The following is an 18136-nucleotide window of genomic DNA, read 5'->3' as shown; positions in this document are numbered from 1 at the left end:
AGTTGACTCATGGACAAATGCTTTCCCAGGACCCTGGCTACCTATGGTGGCTGTCTGCTGGCCCAGGAGCCCATGACTCTCTGGTGCCCATCTATAGATCATAGTCCTCGTTTGAACAAATGAAGAGGATCTCTTTAAAGCAGAGGTGGGCAAGGGAAGACTCTGGGTTTAAGCAGTATAGGACTACTCACCCCACCCCGCCCCCACACCCTATGCACCCTTGAGGGGACTGTGTCAGCTGTACCAGGCCCCATTTGAGCCCCTAGGTCAGTCTTGTCCACCTTAACCAGTCCAACCTGAGATACTGCCCGCCCCCCCACCTAGACCCTCTCTGGGCTGGCAGTTCCACTACCAGTACCAGTTAAGTCACATTAAGCTGCCACCAAATCTGAGCAGAGGCGAACATTTCAGGAAAAGAAAAGAAAATGTAAGACCACTGCTCCTCCCGGGTTGACTACGCCTCAGACATACCCAGACAGCTGGGAAAGGGAGCCTCAGATCATGTTCAGTGAACTAGATGCCACAGCCTGAGGGCCAAGAGGACAGTGCCTGCAGGCCTGAGCTTTCTGAGAGAACTCCCCTGAGAACTTGTAGGAATTCTCAGGAAAGGTCCATGTCCCCCCTGCAGTCCCTAGTCCTGAAGGCCTCACACTACCCCATGGGGGATCCTGAGGCAAGGCCTACAATGACTCTAAACACTGCAACCTGCCTTACATCACACAGAGTAAAGAGAGGCAGGATTCAAACCCAAGTATATCTGAAGTCTATCCCAAGGCTCTGACAACCCACGAGGGATCCAACAGTGGCCCATCAACAGCCTAGTCTGGTGCCTGGCTCCTTCAGGGTAGGGCATGCTCATTACCCTCCACGTACCACATAGGAGCTTATCACAGTATCTGGCCCAGACCCCTGGACACCAGAAAGTAGAGCCAAGTCGTGGAAAGGAACCGCAAGTAGTGAAAAGGCCACAGTTCTAAACCCCACCGATGCTTTCTCCCATCAACCTCAAAACCACCCCGCAAGGGCTTTGGTTGACACCTGCCCAGATGAACAGATCGGTTCAACTCCCCTCAACCCACACACTCCTAAAGAGACTTTCAGCTTCGAGGACCCCTCTCAGCCAGGAGCCCCCATTCAGTGAGCTGCACCTAAGCACTCAAAACTGAGGGCTTGATTAAAATTAAAAAAAAAAAAAAAAAAAAAAAAGCTTTCACTTTATGGTACCTCCACAGCAGCAGCAGCCCAAACATCACGATCCCATGCATGTCACACTAAGTGGCCAAGCTACAGCAGGCCCAGGGTCTCTCTCCTGGCCCTCCAAATATTATCTCTCAGGAAGTCCCTTCTTGCTGCCAATTCAAAATTCAGCTCAGAAATACCAGTAACTGGTCACCAATCATGAGGAACGCCATTACAAAACAAAAACAAAGCACCACGGGTTCTCACGCTTCATTGAAAAGACTATATATATATATATATATATATATATATATATACCTCAAATATCTATCTAATGAACTTTGGGGCACTTTAATTTGGTTATTTATTTTTTTTTCTGCATAAACATAAAGGGAACAATTAAAGAGAAAAAAAAAAACTGGCCTCTCCGGGTTCTGGGGACTTACCTCTCTCTTCCCTCTTTCTCTCTCTGGTGTTCAGAGCCATCTCTTTGGGAGTCTGAGAAAATGGAACTTTAAGTCCCAAGTCCCATTTGCCATGTTCTTAAAAGTACATAATCTCATTTAGTCCTAAAAATAACCCTGGGAGTTAAGCACCAACAACCCCATTTTACATACGAGAAAAAGACTCTGACACACTCTGTAAGATGCCTGAGACCAGACACTTAGCAAATAGTTTAAACTTTATTTTATAGGACTAGTCTGCTTCCTAGACCAAGTCCAAAGGGATTCAATTTTCTGCTTTAAAAAAAAAAAAAGTCCCCTTATTTCCACAATTCATGTCTGACCAATTCCATGTTCTTCTTCCCAAACTTGATATGAAAATATTGAAGCAATTATTGGACAAATTGAGCAAGACACATAGAAGGCCTGCTCTGCCAGGGTTTTACGGGAAGGTGACAGAGTTCCTATTGGCAGGATGCCTGCCCTCCTGCCAGGGCCCCTTACTCAGTACCAGAATCTCTACAAACTGGCATTTAAAATGAGCAGCCACCTGTATGATAATCTGGAGAACAACCTGTGGCTGCCTTGAGCCTGACTGCCTGTGGATTACACAGGTCAAGGAAACATCCTGCCTGCCGGAGGGGATGGGCTCAGCCTCCTCCAAACAGGAGGAATGCAAAACCCACCATCTCAAGCTCCCAGCATATGCTGACACAGAGGCTGGTGGCCACCCTTCCGATTATCTGGGCAAGATACCCGAGACTCCACGCTTCTCCCCGGAAGGGACAAGTCGGTGTGAACTGGTTACAGGTTAGCCCTCCAAGCCCCCTACTACACACGCTCTGCTCCTACAAACTCCCTCAGTCCTTGGGAGGGTTCAGCTCGCTCAGGCTCACTTACTTAGGGGCAGGGATCTGCACAGTTTACCAAGGGCTTACCTTCATTAATGTAAATGCCTGTTTATATTGTTGCATCTAATCTTCCAAAACAATCCTGACAGAGGTACCATTCATTTCCCCCCCACACCCGCATTTAACTGAGGAGGCACCAGACGTTAACAAGCAACACATTTGCCCAAAAGCTCAGGAAAAGTTCACCCACGCTCAGGAGAGAGTGGTTGTATGGGAAGACCAGATATGTGAACTAGATGCCAACTGGAAGGTCAACTTCCTTCCGCGCTGGAGGCCTCATCATCAGTTTCCCAAACTGGAGTGGGTCACCCTGAGCTGCCTCCCGGTCCCTCCCAGAGGCGGCAGGGCGAGGGCAGCTCCAAGCCCTAAGCAAACCCAAACTGCGAAACTCCTTGAGGCGTGGGCCAGGGCGCGGCAGTCTCCAAGGCCTTCCCCGGTTCTGGGGCCAGAGGGGCCTGCGGCTTCCTCGTACCACCCCCACCCCAGGCTTCAACGTGAATCCAAAAGGACTCGGCTCCCACCCTCTCCCCTCATCCCGCCCGGAACCTCGCTGGGACGAGGCGCCGCGATCCGGACCTGGGAGGCTGGAGAGCCCGGGAGAGCGCACGGGCGAACGTCCAGGGGACCCTGCCGAGGAAATTCGGGAAAGTCCCCGAGGACTCACCGAGCAGTGGGGACTCCTCAGGGCATGCGAGCAGCGGCAGCGCCGAGGTGGCGGGCACCGGGGCCGACGTCAAGTTGCTCGCCGAGCCGGGGCGGGGGCCGGAGTCCCCGCCTGGGCTGGAGTCGCGACCCGAGCGCAGCTCGGAGGAAGCGTCCAGAGGCGGCAGCGGCGGGGCCCCTCGGGGCCGGAGCTCCCCGGAGGGCTGCTCGATGGCGGCGGCGCCGCTGGAGCCGCCCTGCAGCGGCGTGGGGACCCCGACCAGCTGAGGCAGGCGGCTCAAGTCGCGGCCGGCCAAGTAGTAGACGAGGGTGGCGCCAAGATGCAGCGCGCAGACGGCCACGAGCAGGCGGCAGGCCCGCTGCAGGGACGCGCCCGGCATCGCGGCGCTGCCGCCCAGGAGCGGCTCCCGAAACCTCATCTTCCCGCCGCCGCCGCTTTAAGAGGCCGGTGGGCTACAGCGGGGAGGGGCGGCCCGCCCGCGGGCCGCCGGCCAGGCTGCCCGACCGCGGCTCTGGGGGGAGGGGCCGCGGGGCCGCGGGGGAACGCAGCGCCCGCTGGCAGGCGGCGGAACGCCGAGACTCCGGCGCGCGCGGCCGCCCAGCGACTAGAAGTGCGCCCGAGGCGCGGGCGGGGGCGCGGGCGGGGGCGCGGGCGGGGGCGGGGGCGGGGCGGGGGCGGGGCCGCCGGCCGGGGCCGGGGGCGGGGCCTCCGGGGGCGGGGCCGCGAGGCGCGCGCGGAGCCGCGGCGGGGGGCTGCGGGGGGCGGAGTCGGCTCCCCGGCCGGCGGGCGCCCTCCCGGCCCGCTCGGCGCTGCGCGCTGCGGCTCCCCAGCCCTGGGCGTGTGCCCTCGGTCGCCGCCGAGCCGCGCCTCCGCCGCCGCGCGCTCCTCCTCCTCCTGGCTGCCCTCGAGAGGCGCCGCCACTTCCTGCTGTGCTGACGGGCTTGGGCAGTGGGCCTGTGGGCCTGTGGGCCTGTGGGCCTGGGCCCGCGGCGCGGCGGCGCAGGAAGCCGGCGGGTCGTTGACTTGACGGGTTGGGGGCCGCGACGGCGTTGCAGCCGGGCCGCCGGGGCAGGCCCGCTTGGGTCCGGAAGCGGGATGGGGGACAAGGTTGTCCAGGAAACGGGCTTCGACGCCCAGGAGGTGGGGCCGCCGCGGAGGGATTCTCTGGGGCGTTCTGTACCCCGGCTCCGGCGGCGCCAGGCCCCTCCACCGCCGTGGGGGCCCAGCAGGAGGCGCGGCTCACCCGCACCCCGCGGGGCACCGCGTGCGCGAGTCTCCGCGCGTCCGGCTCAGCCTGGGACCGCCCAGCCCGGGCGGGGCATGCGGGGGCCCACCCAGCTCGGTTGGAGGTGCGTCCCGCCCGCCCCTCGAGGATCCGTGCTTTGCGTGGGAGGGTGGCAGAGAGCCTCAGGAACTCCCAGGCTGGCCTGCAGGAGAGCAGCCGGCTTTGTTTACAATTTGCGTGAGCTCAGACACAATCCCGGGAAGCAGGAATGGCCCCTATTTTACAGATAGAGTTCGAGGCTCGGGAAGGTTAAGAAGCTTACCTAAGATCCCACAGCTGCTGAAAGGCAGAATTCTAACTCCAGAACCTTTATTTACCACCTATTTGCCCTTTGTGGATTTGCGCGTGAGAGCTGGAGGCTGCCCGGGTGAGAGACTTAGGCACTGAAGTTGCTTGGTTCGAATTTGACCCAGAGGGCACTCCTCAGGCACACTTGATGTGTGAGCAGGGGACACCTCACCCCTGAGAAGGACTCATGGAAGTGGTGCTATTTATGTGGATGGAGAAGCTGAGGCTTTGGCAGCCAATTCTGAAGTGGAGGGAATAAGCGATAGCTCACGTAGCTTGAGAGTTAACTGTATGCCCGTCAAGCACAAGCTTAACTGCTTTATAATGCATTGTCTCAATCCTAACAACACTTTGAAGTAGGCACTTTTACTATCCCCATTTCACAGGTGAGAAAACTGAGACTCAGGAGTTGACTCTTGATCATAGAGAATACTTTTCCTCACTTGACTTCCTGATCTTCCACCAGCTTCACTGGTGACTCCTGTCTTCCTTGTAGTCTTCTCCTCTTCCCCAGTTGTTGAAGGCCCCAGACCATAGTCCACGATGCTCTTTTCTGTCTGTATGGACTCCCTAGGTGTGACTGATGGTGTCTATATATTAATGATACAAAATTTCTGTCTTCCCCTGTTGTGGAAGGCCTCGGAACATAGCACATGAGGCTCTTTTCTATCTACGCATTCCCTAAGAGTAATTTATAATCATCTGTTCACTGATGACTGTAGAATTTCCATCTCCGGCCTACATCTCCAGACTTATTCTCAAGTGCCTTATCTTAGCAGTATCTCAAAGTCAATACATCCTGCCCCTGACAACCTACTCCCTATACTCCACTCTCACTCTTAACCGACCTCAGAGAATGGCACCATTGTTCATCCAGTTCCTCGAGCCCCAAACCTAAAAGGTGTCTTTGATGTGCTTCCTTAATGCTCAAATGCCATTTCCAGTCCCTCAGCAAGTCTTGTCAGTGCTACACTTAAATCATGAGAATTAACCACTTACTAATCCTCTCATAACTATCTTGGACCAAGCTACCATCATCTTGTCCTGAGTTATAATGGTAGCTTTCTAATTGGTCACCCTGCTTTCACCTCCTCCATGGCCCCTCCCTCATCTCATCTCCAAACAGCATCTAGGAAGATCTTCGTAAGCATAAATCAGAGCATGCCATTTTATTTAGAACAAAAATCCAAATGTGTAGAGAAGCCCTATCTAATTGGTTCCTGTCTTTCTTCCCCACCCACATCTGTCATTCTCTACCATGCTCTCTACCTGCTTTAGCCACACTAACCTGATTGCTATTTTCTGAATTTTCTTATTTCTTCCTGCCACAGGGCTTTGTACTTGCTATTCACTTAGTTTGAAATGCTCATCCCTCGTATTTAATTCAGATCTCTCAAATGTCACCTTAAGAGAGTGGTCTTCTCAGACTACCCCTATGTAGAATAATCTCCCACCCAAATCTATTTAACCTGTTTGATTTTTTCAGAGCATGCATCACTACCCAACACAATATATTTATTTGTTGTCTGTCTCTTTTATTAGAAAATCAGCTCCATGAGTCCAGAAACTTTCTCTCTTCTTCACTACTGTATCCTCAGCTCCTCAAACTAAACTAGTACATAGCTGGCACTGAGTAAATAAATATTTGTTAAACTGCCTGTTTAATGAATGCTTATGATCATCTTGATTATGTGGGAAGGGGACAAAGGAAGAAATATTGCTAAGTTATTTTATTTTGAGAGAGAGAGAGCACATGTGAGTGTGCACACACACGATCGGAGTGGGTGGGGAGTAGAGGGGGAGGGAGAGAAAATCTTAAATAGGCTCCACAGCCAGCATAGAGCTTAACACAGGGGTCAGTCTCACTACCCTGAGATCATGACCTGAGCCAAATCAAGAGTCAGATGCTTAACTGACTGAGTTATCCAGGCATCCTGCTAAGTTATTTTTATTTATTTATTTATTTATTTATTTATTTATTTATTTATTTATTTAGAGGGTGCATGGGGGGGGCAGGTGGAGCAGAGGGAGAAAGAGAATCTTAAGCAAGCTCCATGCCCAACACTGAGCCTGACATGCGGCTCAATCTCATGACCTGAGCCGAGATCAAGAGTTGGATGCTCAACGGAATGAGCCACCCAGCACCCCATCCCACTAAGTTATTTTTTTTATTTGTTTTTAATTTTTATTTATTTATGATAGTCACAGAGAGAGAAAGAGAGAGAGGCAGAGACATAGGCAGAGGGAGAAGCAGGCTCCATTCACCGGGAGCCCGATGTGGGATTCGATCCCGGGTCTCCAGGATCGCGCCCTGGGCCAAAGGCAGGCACCAAACCGCTGCGCCACCTAGGGATCCCCCACTAAGTTATTTTAAGCACATAAGAGTTGTTCACCAGGGAACTGGTGAAGTGTGAAGCTGACCCCAACAGCCTATGCCTAGAGGAAAATACCTGGCCAGTGAGGGAGGATGGGTCTAAAAAAATCCCCCATCTGAAAACTGAGGCAGGGAAGATGAAGATATATCCTATATGTGTCCAGGTAGTTGCCAGGAGACAGGGTGGAGGGGAGGGAGGTTAGGGGTCACAGACTTATTCCATGACCCTCTTGGTGGCCAGGAAGCAAGGAAAAGAAACACTTGCTGTCTATTCCTTGGGAACATGCAGAGCCAATGACCCTCTCACCCAAGTTATCAGTACCTCCACCCCCATCTAGAGGTACCTACAATGTGTAAATTTTTTGCTTCAGAAAGATTCAGAAGGTCAGAAGCCATCAAAGCAATATTGTCCAGCTGTCCAAACATGAACTGGTATGAGAAACAGACCCAAGGCAAACTTCTCTACCTCTTTCCACATCCCACTTTGTCAAGTAGAAACTAATCCCATCAGAGAAGATAACTGGGAGAGGAAGTTGAAGAGCTGACTGGCCAAAAACTGGGATCTGGGTTTTGTAGTTTGCCTGTTCAAAGCAGAGTCACCCAGGTCTCTGGTTCTGCCTGCAGGCTGCCTTCAACTGGTTAGTGGTATTTGCTCTGCCCTTTCATAGCACCCTTATCTGCACCTGTCAGTTTACATTTCTCTTTCACCTTAGTAAATTAGAAGGACACAGAATAGTGCCTGGCACATGGTAAACTGTTATTTCAGTTATCTGTTTCTGCCTAAGATAGCACCCCAGAAATTCATATCTTCAACAATTTCTTTCTCACAATTGTGTGGGTTGACTGGCAGTTCTGCTTCACATGGTGTCATCTGAGGCACTGGCACAGTTGGAAATTCCAAAATGGCTTCACTCACATGACTGGCAGTTTGTGCGGGCTAGAGGCTGGCTTAGAATGATCATGGGTCAGGGGTCTTGGTTCTCCTCCGTTTGGACCTCTCTATAAAGGCCTTTCACACAGCTACTTGGGTTTCCTCCCAAACTGTAGGATACATTCTGAAAAGGGGCATTTCAAGACAAGGTAAGAAGATGTGGATCCCATAAGGCCCAGCCTTAAGCATCACTTGTTTGGGTATTTTAGTTAAAACAATTCATTGAGCAGGCTAGATTCTAAGGGAGTAGATGTGTCCTCCTCTTGTTGGGTGGAGGAGTAAAGAATCTGCAGCCATCTTTTTTAATCCACTGTAGTTTGCCCAGTGGTCACACATTATTTACATTCTTTCCACATGTAGAATACATTAATCTCCTCCTGGATCCCCCAAAGGCTCAGCCTGTTAAGACTTCAGGTCAGGCTCCAGGTATAGAATTTCATCATCTCAATCAGGTCCAGATAAGTTCCTCAAAATCAAAAAAAGCAAATTCCCTTCTTCCCCTTCCTCTTCCTCTCCCTGAGCAAGTCAGTCCAAAAACCATTAGGTAGGGATAAGCAAGGTAGGAGTCTAAACACCATACAGTGTGTCAAAGCCCAACCAATAAAGAGAAAGGGTGGAGTGATGAGTGAGGAGGATGGAAGCCCAGTGCAGGGTGTCAAAGCCCAAGCAGAGTAACAAGGACCTACATGGAGTATTAGGGTATTACGGGTTTCTGTGAATTAGGGCAGCCTAGTACAGGGTGTTAGAGCCCAAGTGGGATGAAAGGATTGTTAAACCCAGAGAGACTGGTTAAAAGTAACTATATATGCATATACATATACATATATATATCTGAGTATATCAGTATATATACTGATATATATGTGAGAAATTGGTGTGAATTCATGATTTTCAATATATAGATAGATAAAAATATAGATAGATAATGAAATAAATATAGGGGTGTGTGTATATATTTACATGTAAACATGAGTAAATTCCTGGGAGAAGTGCTGGGAGCAGAAACTTCCCAATAGCAATGAGCATATCTAACACTATCTATCATTATCTAATAAAAGGAACTAGGTATTCTTGGAGAAAAGGCTGATTTCAGGGATGGACCAGGGATATTACAAGATGAGCCTAGAAAATCATGTACCGGGCAGCCTGGGTGGCTCAGTGGTTTAGCACTGCCTTCAGCTCCGGTCATGATCCTGGGGACCCGGGATCAAGTCCCACGTTGGGCTCCCTGCATGGAGCCTGCTTCTCCCTCTGCCTGTGTTGTGTTTCTGCCTCTCTCTCTTTCTGTCTCTCATGAATAGGTAAATAAAATCTTTTAAAAAAAGAAGAAAATCATGTACCAAAAAGTCTTTAAAAAGGGGTCAAAGAATAATGAGAATATGTCAAAAGAACACAAAAATCAGTTTGAAGGAGCTCCCATTGGCCAAATCTGGAACAATTTGAGCATGAAAAAAAATATTGATAGGAACAGTTTACAGCCAATTGAACAAAATAAGAAACCATGAATTCATACTGATATAAATAAAAGAATGAACATTTGATGAGTAACAAGATGTTTACATAATTTCAAAGTACCTACTCCACAAAATACTTACAGTTTCAATGGGGAACATTAGAAAAACCCAAATATTGAAACATTCTAGAAAATAACCATCCTGAAATCTTAAAAAATGTTAAGTTCATAAGAGTCAAGGAAAGACTGGGGATCTGTTCCCCATTGGAGGCGACCAAAGAGAAATGACACCTAAATGCAATACCATGATTCTGAAGTGGATCCTTCTGCTGTAAAATATTTCGGGGATGACCAGTGAAACTGAATGGGGACTAAGGATAAAGTGATAGTATTGTATCAACATTAATTTCCTGATTTTATTTATTTATTTATTCATTCATTCATTCATTCGTTCGTTCACTCATTCATTCATTCGAGACACAGAGAGAGAGAGGCAGAGACACAGGCAGAGGGAGAAGCAGGCTCCATTCAGGGAGCCCGACATGGGACTTGATCCTGGGTCTCCAGGATCACACCCTGGGCTGAAGGCAGCACTAAACCGCTGAGCCGCCCAGACTGCCCAATTTCCTGATTTGGATGGTTGTATTGTGGTTATGTTAGAAATATACATGTAAGATTTGGAGGGTAATTGACATCATGTCCGAAGTTTACTCAAATAATCCAAAAAAGTGCTTGTACTGAACTGGCAAGTTTTCTGTAAGTTATCTTTCCCCCTATACATCTAATATACAATGGAAAACAGGGACAGAAATCACAGTAGCCAATCCCACTTAGAAAGGACGTAAAAATAGGCATTGGTCCTTAGAAAATCTGAGATCCTAGCATGCAGATCACCAAATTCCCCTTCTGCAGAGGCAGGGAATGTGATACCTCCCATTTCTATTCTTCATGCTTTTTGGTTGATTTCCTGCCCTTTTCTTTTTTTTTTTAAGATTTTATTTATTTATTCATAGAGACACAGCTAGAGAGAGAGAGGCAGAGATACAGGCAGAGGGAGAATCAGGCTCCACGCAGGGAGCCTGATGTGGGACTCAATCCCGGGTCTCCAGGATCACGCCCTGAGCTGCAGTCGGCGCTAAACCGCTGCACCACCGGGGCTGCCCTTCCTGCCCTGTTCTGGTCATTCTTCTTTGACTAGGTTCCAGTCTGCCTATTTCCTTCATAAAAGACCAGTGCCCAGGACTGGATGCAGCATTCCAACTGGAGTGCAAGCAACAGTAGAGAGCAGGATCATCAATCGCCTTCATAATTCCAAAGATCATACTTTCATCAATGCCTTCTGACACAACATTCACTTTTTGATATTCATGTTAAACGATAGGGTGGGCCGAAGATAGAGCCCTGGAACAATGCAAACACTCTACAAGTTGACTTGGATCCTTTAAACACAGTCATTGTGCCAATCAAGGTTTTTGGCTGCAAAATAATCAATCTCACCCCTGCTCTGCCATGATCACCACTGCTGGTGAATGCTCAACACCACCACTTCAAGACTGTTCAAGCCGCTGCTACCAGCACCATAAATACTTTCCACACTTTCCTTGCCTCTTCTTACTCCCAGTGGCCCCCAACAACCCAGCATTCATTGGCTTTTAACTGCATCTGTCCAATCTGTCCCTGTCTTCACATAGCCTTCTCTGTGTCTATGGGTGTTTTTGGCAATGGATCCTCTCCTCTTCGTGCTAGGACACCAATCACTGGAAATAGGGCCCACCTAATCCAGTATGACCTCATCTCGACTTAACCAATTACATTTGCAAAGACCCTATTTTCTTTTTTTTAAATTTTTTTTATTTTTTTTAATTTTTATTTATTTATGATAGTCACACACAGAGAGAGAGAGAGAGAGGTAGAGACACAGGCAGAGGGAGAAGCAGGCTCCATGCACCGGGAGCCTGACGTGGGATTCGATCCCAGGTCTCCAGGATCGTGCCCTGGGCCAAAGGCAGGCGCCAAACCGCTGTGCCACCCAGGGATCCCCAAAGACCCTATTTTCAAACAAAATCTATTCTGAGGTTTTGGGTAGACATGAATTTTGGAGGTACACTATTTACCCCCTACAAGCTATCCTATATATGGAAAGAGCTTCCCTGAGAGTTAAGCCAACACAGAAACAGGGGTATGTGCCTTAGTATGGCCATATTTGACTGCCCCTGGACTAATCAGTTACATGAATTGGCAAATTTCCCCCTTTTCCTTAAGTCAGCTTGAAATGACAGAAAGAACCTACCACCCCTACTTTTACAAAATTAGAAAATCATTAGCACACGACCAATGTTCCAAACTTCTTCCTACTGCCTGTGTCCTCCAAAAGTCTCTGACAGGGATTGTGCAATCCCACTGGAAGTGGAATGGATTTACTTCATGTACTTCATTTGGCCAGGAAACAAAAATTTATTTTTTTTTAAATTTTTTTTATTTATTTATGATAGTCACACACAGAGAGAGAGAGAGAGAGAGGCAGAGACACAGGCAGAGGGAGAAGCAGGCTCCGTGCACCGGGAGCCCGACGTGGGACTCGATCCCGGGTCTCCAGGATCACGCCCTGGGCCAAAGGCAGGCGCCAAACCGCTGCGCCACCCAGGGATCCCCAAAAATTTATTTTGAGCAGCTAGATGATTTCTTACAATGTAGTCCACCATTATTCCTTTCTCTTAATTTTTATTATGGAAAATTACAAAATTACACACAAGTGGGAAGAATAGTATAATGAACCTCAGCTTCCATCATTCCATGTTTGCTCCATCTATACCTCCAACTTCCCTCCACCTCCAGCAGGATTATTTCAAAAGAAAATTCTGATGCCATATAATGAATTTATCCTCTTCAACCACTATTTTAAGTTTTAATCCCCTCATTACTGCATTTGAGAAGTTTTGTCCCTTGCAAGACAATGCAAGGCACTTTGAACATAGAAAGGGTACAACAGACATCTGCTGAATGGAGACCTGCCATTAGAATTTCCAGTCTATTAGAAGACAAGGAAGCCCCTCCAGTGCTTACTAAACTTGAATGTAAATCACCTGGGGAGATGTTAAAATGCAGAATATGTGGGCAGGGGTGGGGGAATTCTGCAGTTCTAATAAAAACTGTAAATGCTGCTGGTCTGTCGATCTCACTTTGAGTAGCCAGATCCTAAACCAGAAAGGAAAGGAGAAAAAAGCAGGGTGCCATATAAGGTAGAGGTGATGGGTCACCAGGCTTGAGAACTAGACTTTGATAGCTTACCACAGTTACCCAAATTAATTTTGACAATATTCTAAAGTGAGAATAACCCTGAACCAAGCAAGCACTGAGGAACCCACAAAAGAAATTTTATAAACTCTGCAAAGGGAAGACACAGTTACTTGTCAGTTCTAGAAAATCTGTATGATAGAGAGTAAAAGTGTCTAGCCAGCTCATGGTGAATTTTTCCAAAAAAACTTGACCCTGCTGGACCTAGTTCTCAATATCCACTCTTGTACTGCTTCCACCCACCCTCCAGCCACAGTTGATTGGACCAAATGTGAGAATATGACCCAAGCTGGGCCAGTCAGAGGGTCTCTCCTGAGAATTTGGTTTTGAGATTCAGGACAGTCAGTCCCACCCTAGGAAAGGCTGGAATTGAAGTTATATAACTATTCTACCTTCTGTCAATACACAGAGAAGCAAAGAAAGCTGATTGAAAGAAACAGACCATAGAGAGGACCTAGAAATGAAAAGAGCACCACTTACATTCCTTAGGCTTCTTGCCCCATTCGCGCCCCTCCTGAGGCCTGATACCATTTCTGTGCCTCAGAATCCAATCTCCTTATATTGAAATCTTCTAGATGTTGCATTAGTGAGTTTCAGATCTTCACAACCAAAGAGACTGACAGATAGACACGTTCATACAGCAAGTGGGAACAAAGCCAGAGAGGAAGAAGGGTAAGAGCTGCTGGGCCTAGAATGCAGGTCACTGTGGGTTTACCAGGCAGGTAGGTAGACAAGAGGTCATCCATAGCAGAAGTGAAGTCTCAGGAATCAGAAAAGAAACTTCCTCCCTGCAAGCAGCAGGCTGGGCTGTGGCTTCCTTTGAGACTACCAAGTTGGTGGCTGCCAACCTAGCTGCCACTCCTCACCTGAGAATTTGCTCCAGCCTTCCTGATTGTGTTAGGACTGGCCATACCACAGGGCACCTTGTTTCCCCGAACCTCTGAGGGCTGTGATGTCCCTAATGTAGAGCCACCTGATGGTATAGTCGGCTCTTCCCAAGAGTCTGGTTGTTACCCTGGCCACCTTCCTGATCAGCATGCCACTCTGTGAATCTCTAGCCTGGAGATATAAGAAGGAGTTTAGCCCACAGGCGGGTCCTGAAGTCTATGGCAATGATTCAAGCTCAGCCCAAACCCCAGGGAGTTTGTTACAGATAGGATGGTAAACTTACTTCTGTTTGCCCAGGACTATCCCACGTCCCAGGACCTAGTTCTGGAAAAACCGGGAGTATTAGTCACTCTAATTTTAAAGCCTCCATGTCCTCAGTGGAAACCTGCCTTAGCATTGTGCCTTGAAGGCATCATCCCAGGTTTTGGTGACTCCAAACCTCCATACCCCACCATCCTGAGGATTCCCACACAACTGGGGTTTCTGAACTGCTTTCTGAAACCACTGCGTCTCTACTTACACCTGTAGACTGTGTGGCAAATTAAGAGCCCAGTCTCTGAAGCCTCCTATTCACTAATTTGGTGACCTTAGGTATCTAAAATCTCATTGCCTCACTGAGAATACTATACCTACTTCATCGTGTTATAAGAAAAGTGAGAATAGTGCCTGACTGTATAAAAGTTGGCAATTATTGTCATGCTCTTTCCCCAATCTAATCATTGTCTCCTCTCACTAAGGAGACCTTCACCTCTGGGCATACTTTGTAGTCTTAGTGGCATGGCCCAGACCCAGGCAGAGGGCAGTGGGGGACCCAGGCTGTCTACAGAGGCTTCACCTGGTCCTCCTTTCCCTGGGCTCATATGTTAGTCCTCAGAGGAGGGTCTAGTTTCTCTCATTTCTGGGCAGAGTTCCTGAAGGGGAACACTCATGGGGCTCTTTAGAAGGACCTAGTAGGAAGGGACCAGCAAAGGACTTCAGTGGCCTGGCCAGCCCTCTGGTGTGGACAGAGGATCCCCACATCTCAAGTCTCCTGCCATTGTGGTCAGCCTAATCCCTCAACCTGCTTTCTCAGCAGTCATGCTCTCACACCTGTCAGAAATGAGAGATTCCAGGCCAGGAGCAAGAACTCTGCAAACAGCTAGACATGCCTTGAGGACATTTTGTGTACGCAAGTTGGGGAAAGTATAGGAAGTTCCCACAGCTAGCTATCCCACATGATCATTGACAACTGGAGGTAAGGTCTGTCTGCCCACAAAGGCACCTGACCCATGTTGATTTCCTCCCCCTGTTCACCACGAGAAGTGTACGCCCCAACACAGGTTTTGTATGTCACAATGAAAGCAAATCCCAAAGCCCTGGTGCTGGGTTTCAGGCCCTTTAAGGAGAAAACCCCAGGGGCAGCCCACGTGGCTCAGTGGTTTAGTGCAGCCTTCAGCCCAGGGTGTGATCCTGGAGACCCAGGATCAAGTCCCACGTTGGGCTCCCTGCATGAAGCCTGCTTCTCCCTCTGCCTGTCTCTCTCTCTCTCCCTCTCCCCCTCTGTGTGTGTGTGTGTCTCATGAATAAATAAATAAAGTCTTAAAAAAATAAAGGAGAAAACCCCAGGAGTGCATGGAGGTCTCACTACCTCCCCTCCGGCCAGCCACACCAGGCCAGCTCTCAAAGGCCTCTTGTGACTGTCCTTTCTCTCATCTTTCCTCACTGTGATAAATGTCCTGGGATTAGCCCTTCTGTGTTTATTGGATGAGCAATTTGTGTCTGTCTGAAAAGCTACGTCTGAATAATGTTTGGCACGAGCTGAAGAAATGTGAGCCTCTGCAGTCCCCTCCAGCCAGCTCTCTGGAGCCAGCCGTTCTCCTGCCAAGAGGGTTCGACAGCTCTGCAGCTCGTCTGCAGCCTAAACATGTTTGCCGGTGGGGAGAGGAGGAATTGGTAGGAGGGGGAGGGAGGTGCCCCTGGTGGGACCAGACACCCAGAGGGACAGAAGAGTAGAGCAACTTCAGCAAATCTGCCAATTGTTCTGGAGCCCCTGTAATAATTTGGGGTCATCACAGATGCCCAACGGTAGTCACCTGTGTGACTGGGGACAAGAAAACCAGGGCCCCCTGTGCAGCTCAGGAGTCTGGCCCAGAGTCCCAGAAGTGAACTGCAGCTGAGACTGCACTGAAGTGCAGTGCACTGAAGTGAACTGCAGAAGAGACTGAAGGAAGTCCGGTGGGTAGCATGAGGATCCCAGGTCTAGAAGGGTAATTAGGGTTGTGCTCTTGAGGTTTGTGGGTGATGGGGCCATATAGAGGGGTTGTTAGGATATACTAAGGCTGTTTAAATATTTACTAACGTCATCCTTTTGGATCCTGGAACTGGGAGGACAGCTTGCAGCAATCAGGTGACATAGTTATAAGCTGCTGAGGAGTGTAGACAAAGGGAATTTGGAAGGTGTGAGTGGGTGTGTCAACAACCTCTACCACCACCCTCTCCACTCCTCCAGCAACCTTCTGCTGTTCTACCTCAACATTCTCCTGCTCTTCTCTCAGGGTGCACACCACTGCTCTCATTGCTCTGTCCTATCCTATGACTTGGCTCTCAGTCTTTGCCTCCACCTCCCTCTCCCCAAGGCAGTGATCAGACTGGAGGCAAGACACTATCCATGGGCCTCTAACAGTGAACACCAAACTGGCCACCAAGGAGGTATCAAAATGGTTTATTGAGGGGGCGTCTGGGTGGCTCAATCAGTTAAGTGTCCAACTCTTGATTTCAGCTCATGATCTCAGGGTGGTGAGACGGAGCCCCACCTGAGGCTCTGCCTTGGGCATGGAGCCTGCTTAAGATTCTCTCTCCGCCCTCCCTCTGCCCTTCCCCTCTGTCTACAAAATGGTTTACTGAAAAAGCGAGGCTGGGAGGTCTGACTTCAGTGGTCACAGACTCACAAGATGATAGCAAATGACAAGTCAGACAGAAGTAACAATGTGGGAAATAAGTTCAGAAGGGAGAACATGGCCACAATAACACCCATCCTAAGAGTCTGCTCTGGGTCAAGGCTTGTAGGCTAAGTCAGCTTATCAGAAAAGGCCCCTTGAGACTCTTGTGTAGCTGTACACTCATCTTGGTGTTCCACGTGGTTTCATTCATTCTGTTCATGTGTTTTGAATCCCTACCTGTATCATAATCTGTAGGACACCATCTGTCTCTTCAAATAGAAAATAAACAAAACAGGACAACAGAACAGATGTACCCATAAAAGGTAGGGAGCAATCTATACTATCACAGAAGTGTAGAGAGAAGGTTATAAATATTCAGGGGAAAAAAGAGGTTAATTTTACTTGGAAAATTAAAGGAGGAGCAAGGAAGTCTTCATGGGGATGGGGGAGATGCATTAGACCTTGACCTGGAATGAAGTCTGCAAACGCACCCCTAGTGTGCTGTTTATCCCCATTCCTTGTCCCTGCTGGCAACATTCACTCAATGTGGTGACTGTCGAAGATTTTGCTTACTAATTCCTTTATTCTTTCACTAAGCCCAGGCATATCCACAGAATCCTTCTCAACATAGCAACACAGCGAGATGATCAGAAGAGGCACATGAGAGAAGAAAGGCATTTGCCATCACACCTTGGAAGGTATATACAATTGAGACCTCCAGGGATAGAAGCAGAAGGAACAGAGTGAGGAGACACACGGTGGTGGAGAGACACTGAATGTGTACAATGAAGCTGAATGGGCTGCAAGGCTTATGGGTAAGGTTTGTGAATAGGGAACAGTGGACAATGTGCCTGAGAAAGTAGGTTGCAGAATATCTGGATTAGGATCTTGCCAAGTTTAGGAACGTGGGTTTAGGCCTGCAGGGGGCAGAGGCAGAGGCTTACACAACTGAGCTGTGTTCAGAAAGACAGTCTGGCAGCAGAAGACTGGGTGGACTGGGATGGGGAGGAGCTAGGGGCGGGTAGACCAGCCAGACAACTGTCCTAGGCAACCAGTACTGGAGCCTCCTGTGAGCTCTTGCAGCACTTGGCAAAAGCATCTGTTTAACACTCACCCTACTGTCTCTCTCAGAGCCATCTTTTGACAGCCTGAGAGCCCTACAAGATGCAGGATCCTTGACATCAGGAACCATTTGCTGCCTCTCTGGGACCCCAGGCCTGACATGGTTCTTGGCAGGTGTTCATTATATATTTGTGAATTACTAGGGCAGTGAAAAAAAAAAAAGCAGGACAAGGGGCATACAGAGAAGGGCACGAATTTCCAGGATCACATCCTGTTTAGCAACAGTTCCTTCGGCCTAGACATCAGTACAGCTGTCTTTTGATGTGTGGAGAAGGAGAAGCATGTGCAGGCAGCACAGGCAAGGAAGTAGTCACAGCTGACTCCAAGAAGCTGGGAATTGCTGGGTGTGTGTGTGTGTGTGTGTGTGTGTGTGTGTGTGTGTGTGT

General features: G+C 49.0%; 1 protein-coding gene across 1 annotated transcript in view; it reads right to left on the bottom strand.

Annotated features, from left to right (window-relative positions):
* The window catches only part of B4GALT1 (beta-1,4-galactosyltransferase 1), a 52249-nt gene extending 48448 nt beyond the window's left edge, over positions 1 to 3801 (bottom strand). Inside the window, exon 1 of the mRNA XM_055302049.1 lies at positions 3198 to 3801. Coding sequence (XP_055158024.1) covers positions 3198 to 3615 — 418 coding nt within the window. The 5' untranslated portion in view covers positions 3616 to 3801. The remainder of the gene's footprint in view (positions 1 to 3197) is intronic.
* Between the last annotated feature and the right edge of the window lie 14335 nt (positions 3802 to 18136).

This window comes from Nyctereutes procyonoides, unplaced genomic scaffold (genome assembly GCF_905146905.1).
Source record: "Nyctereutes procyonoides isolate TBG_1078 unplaced genomic scaffold, NYPRO_anot_genome, whole genome shotgun sequence".
Lineage (NCBI taxonomy): Eukaryota > Metazoa > Chordata > Mammalia > Carnivora > Canidae > Nyctereutes > Nyctereutes procyonoides.
This window is presented reverse-complemented; position numbering and strand designations above follow the sequence as displayed.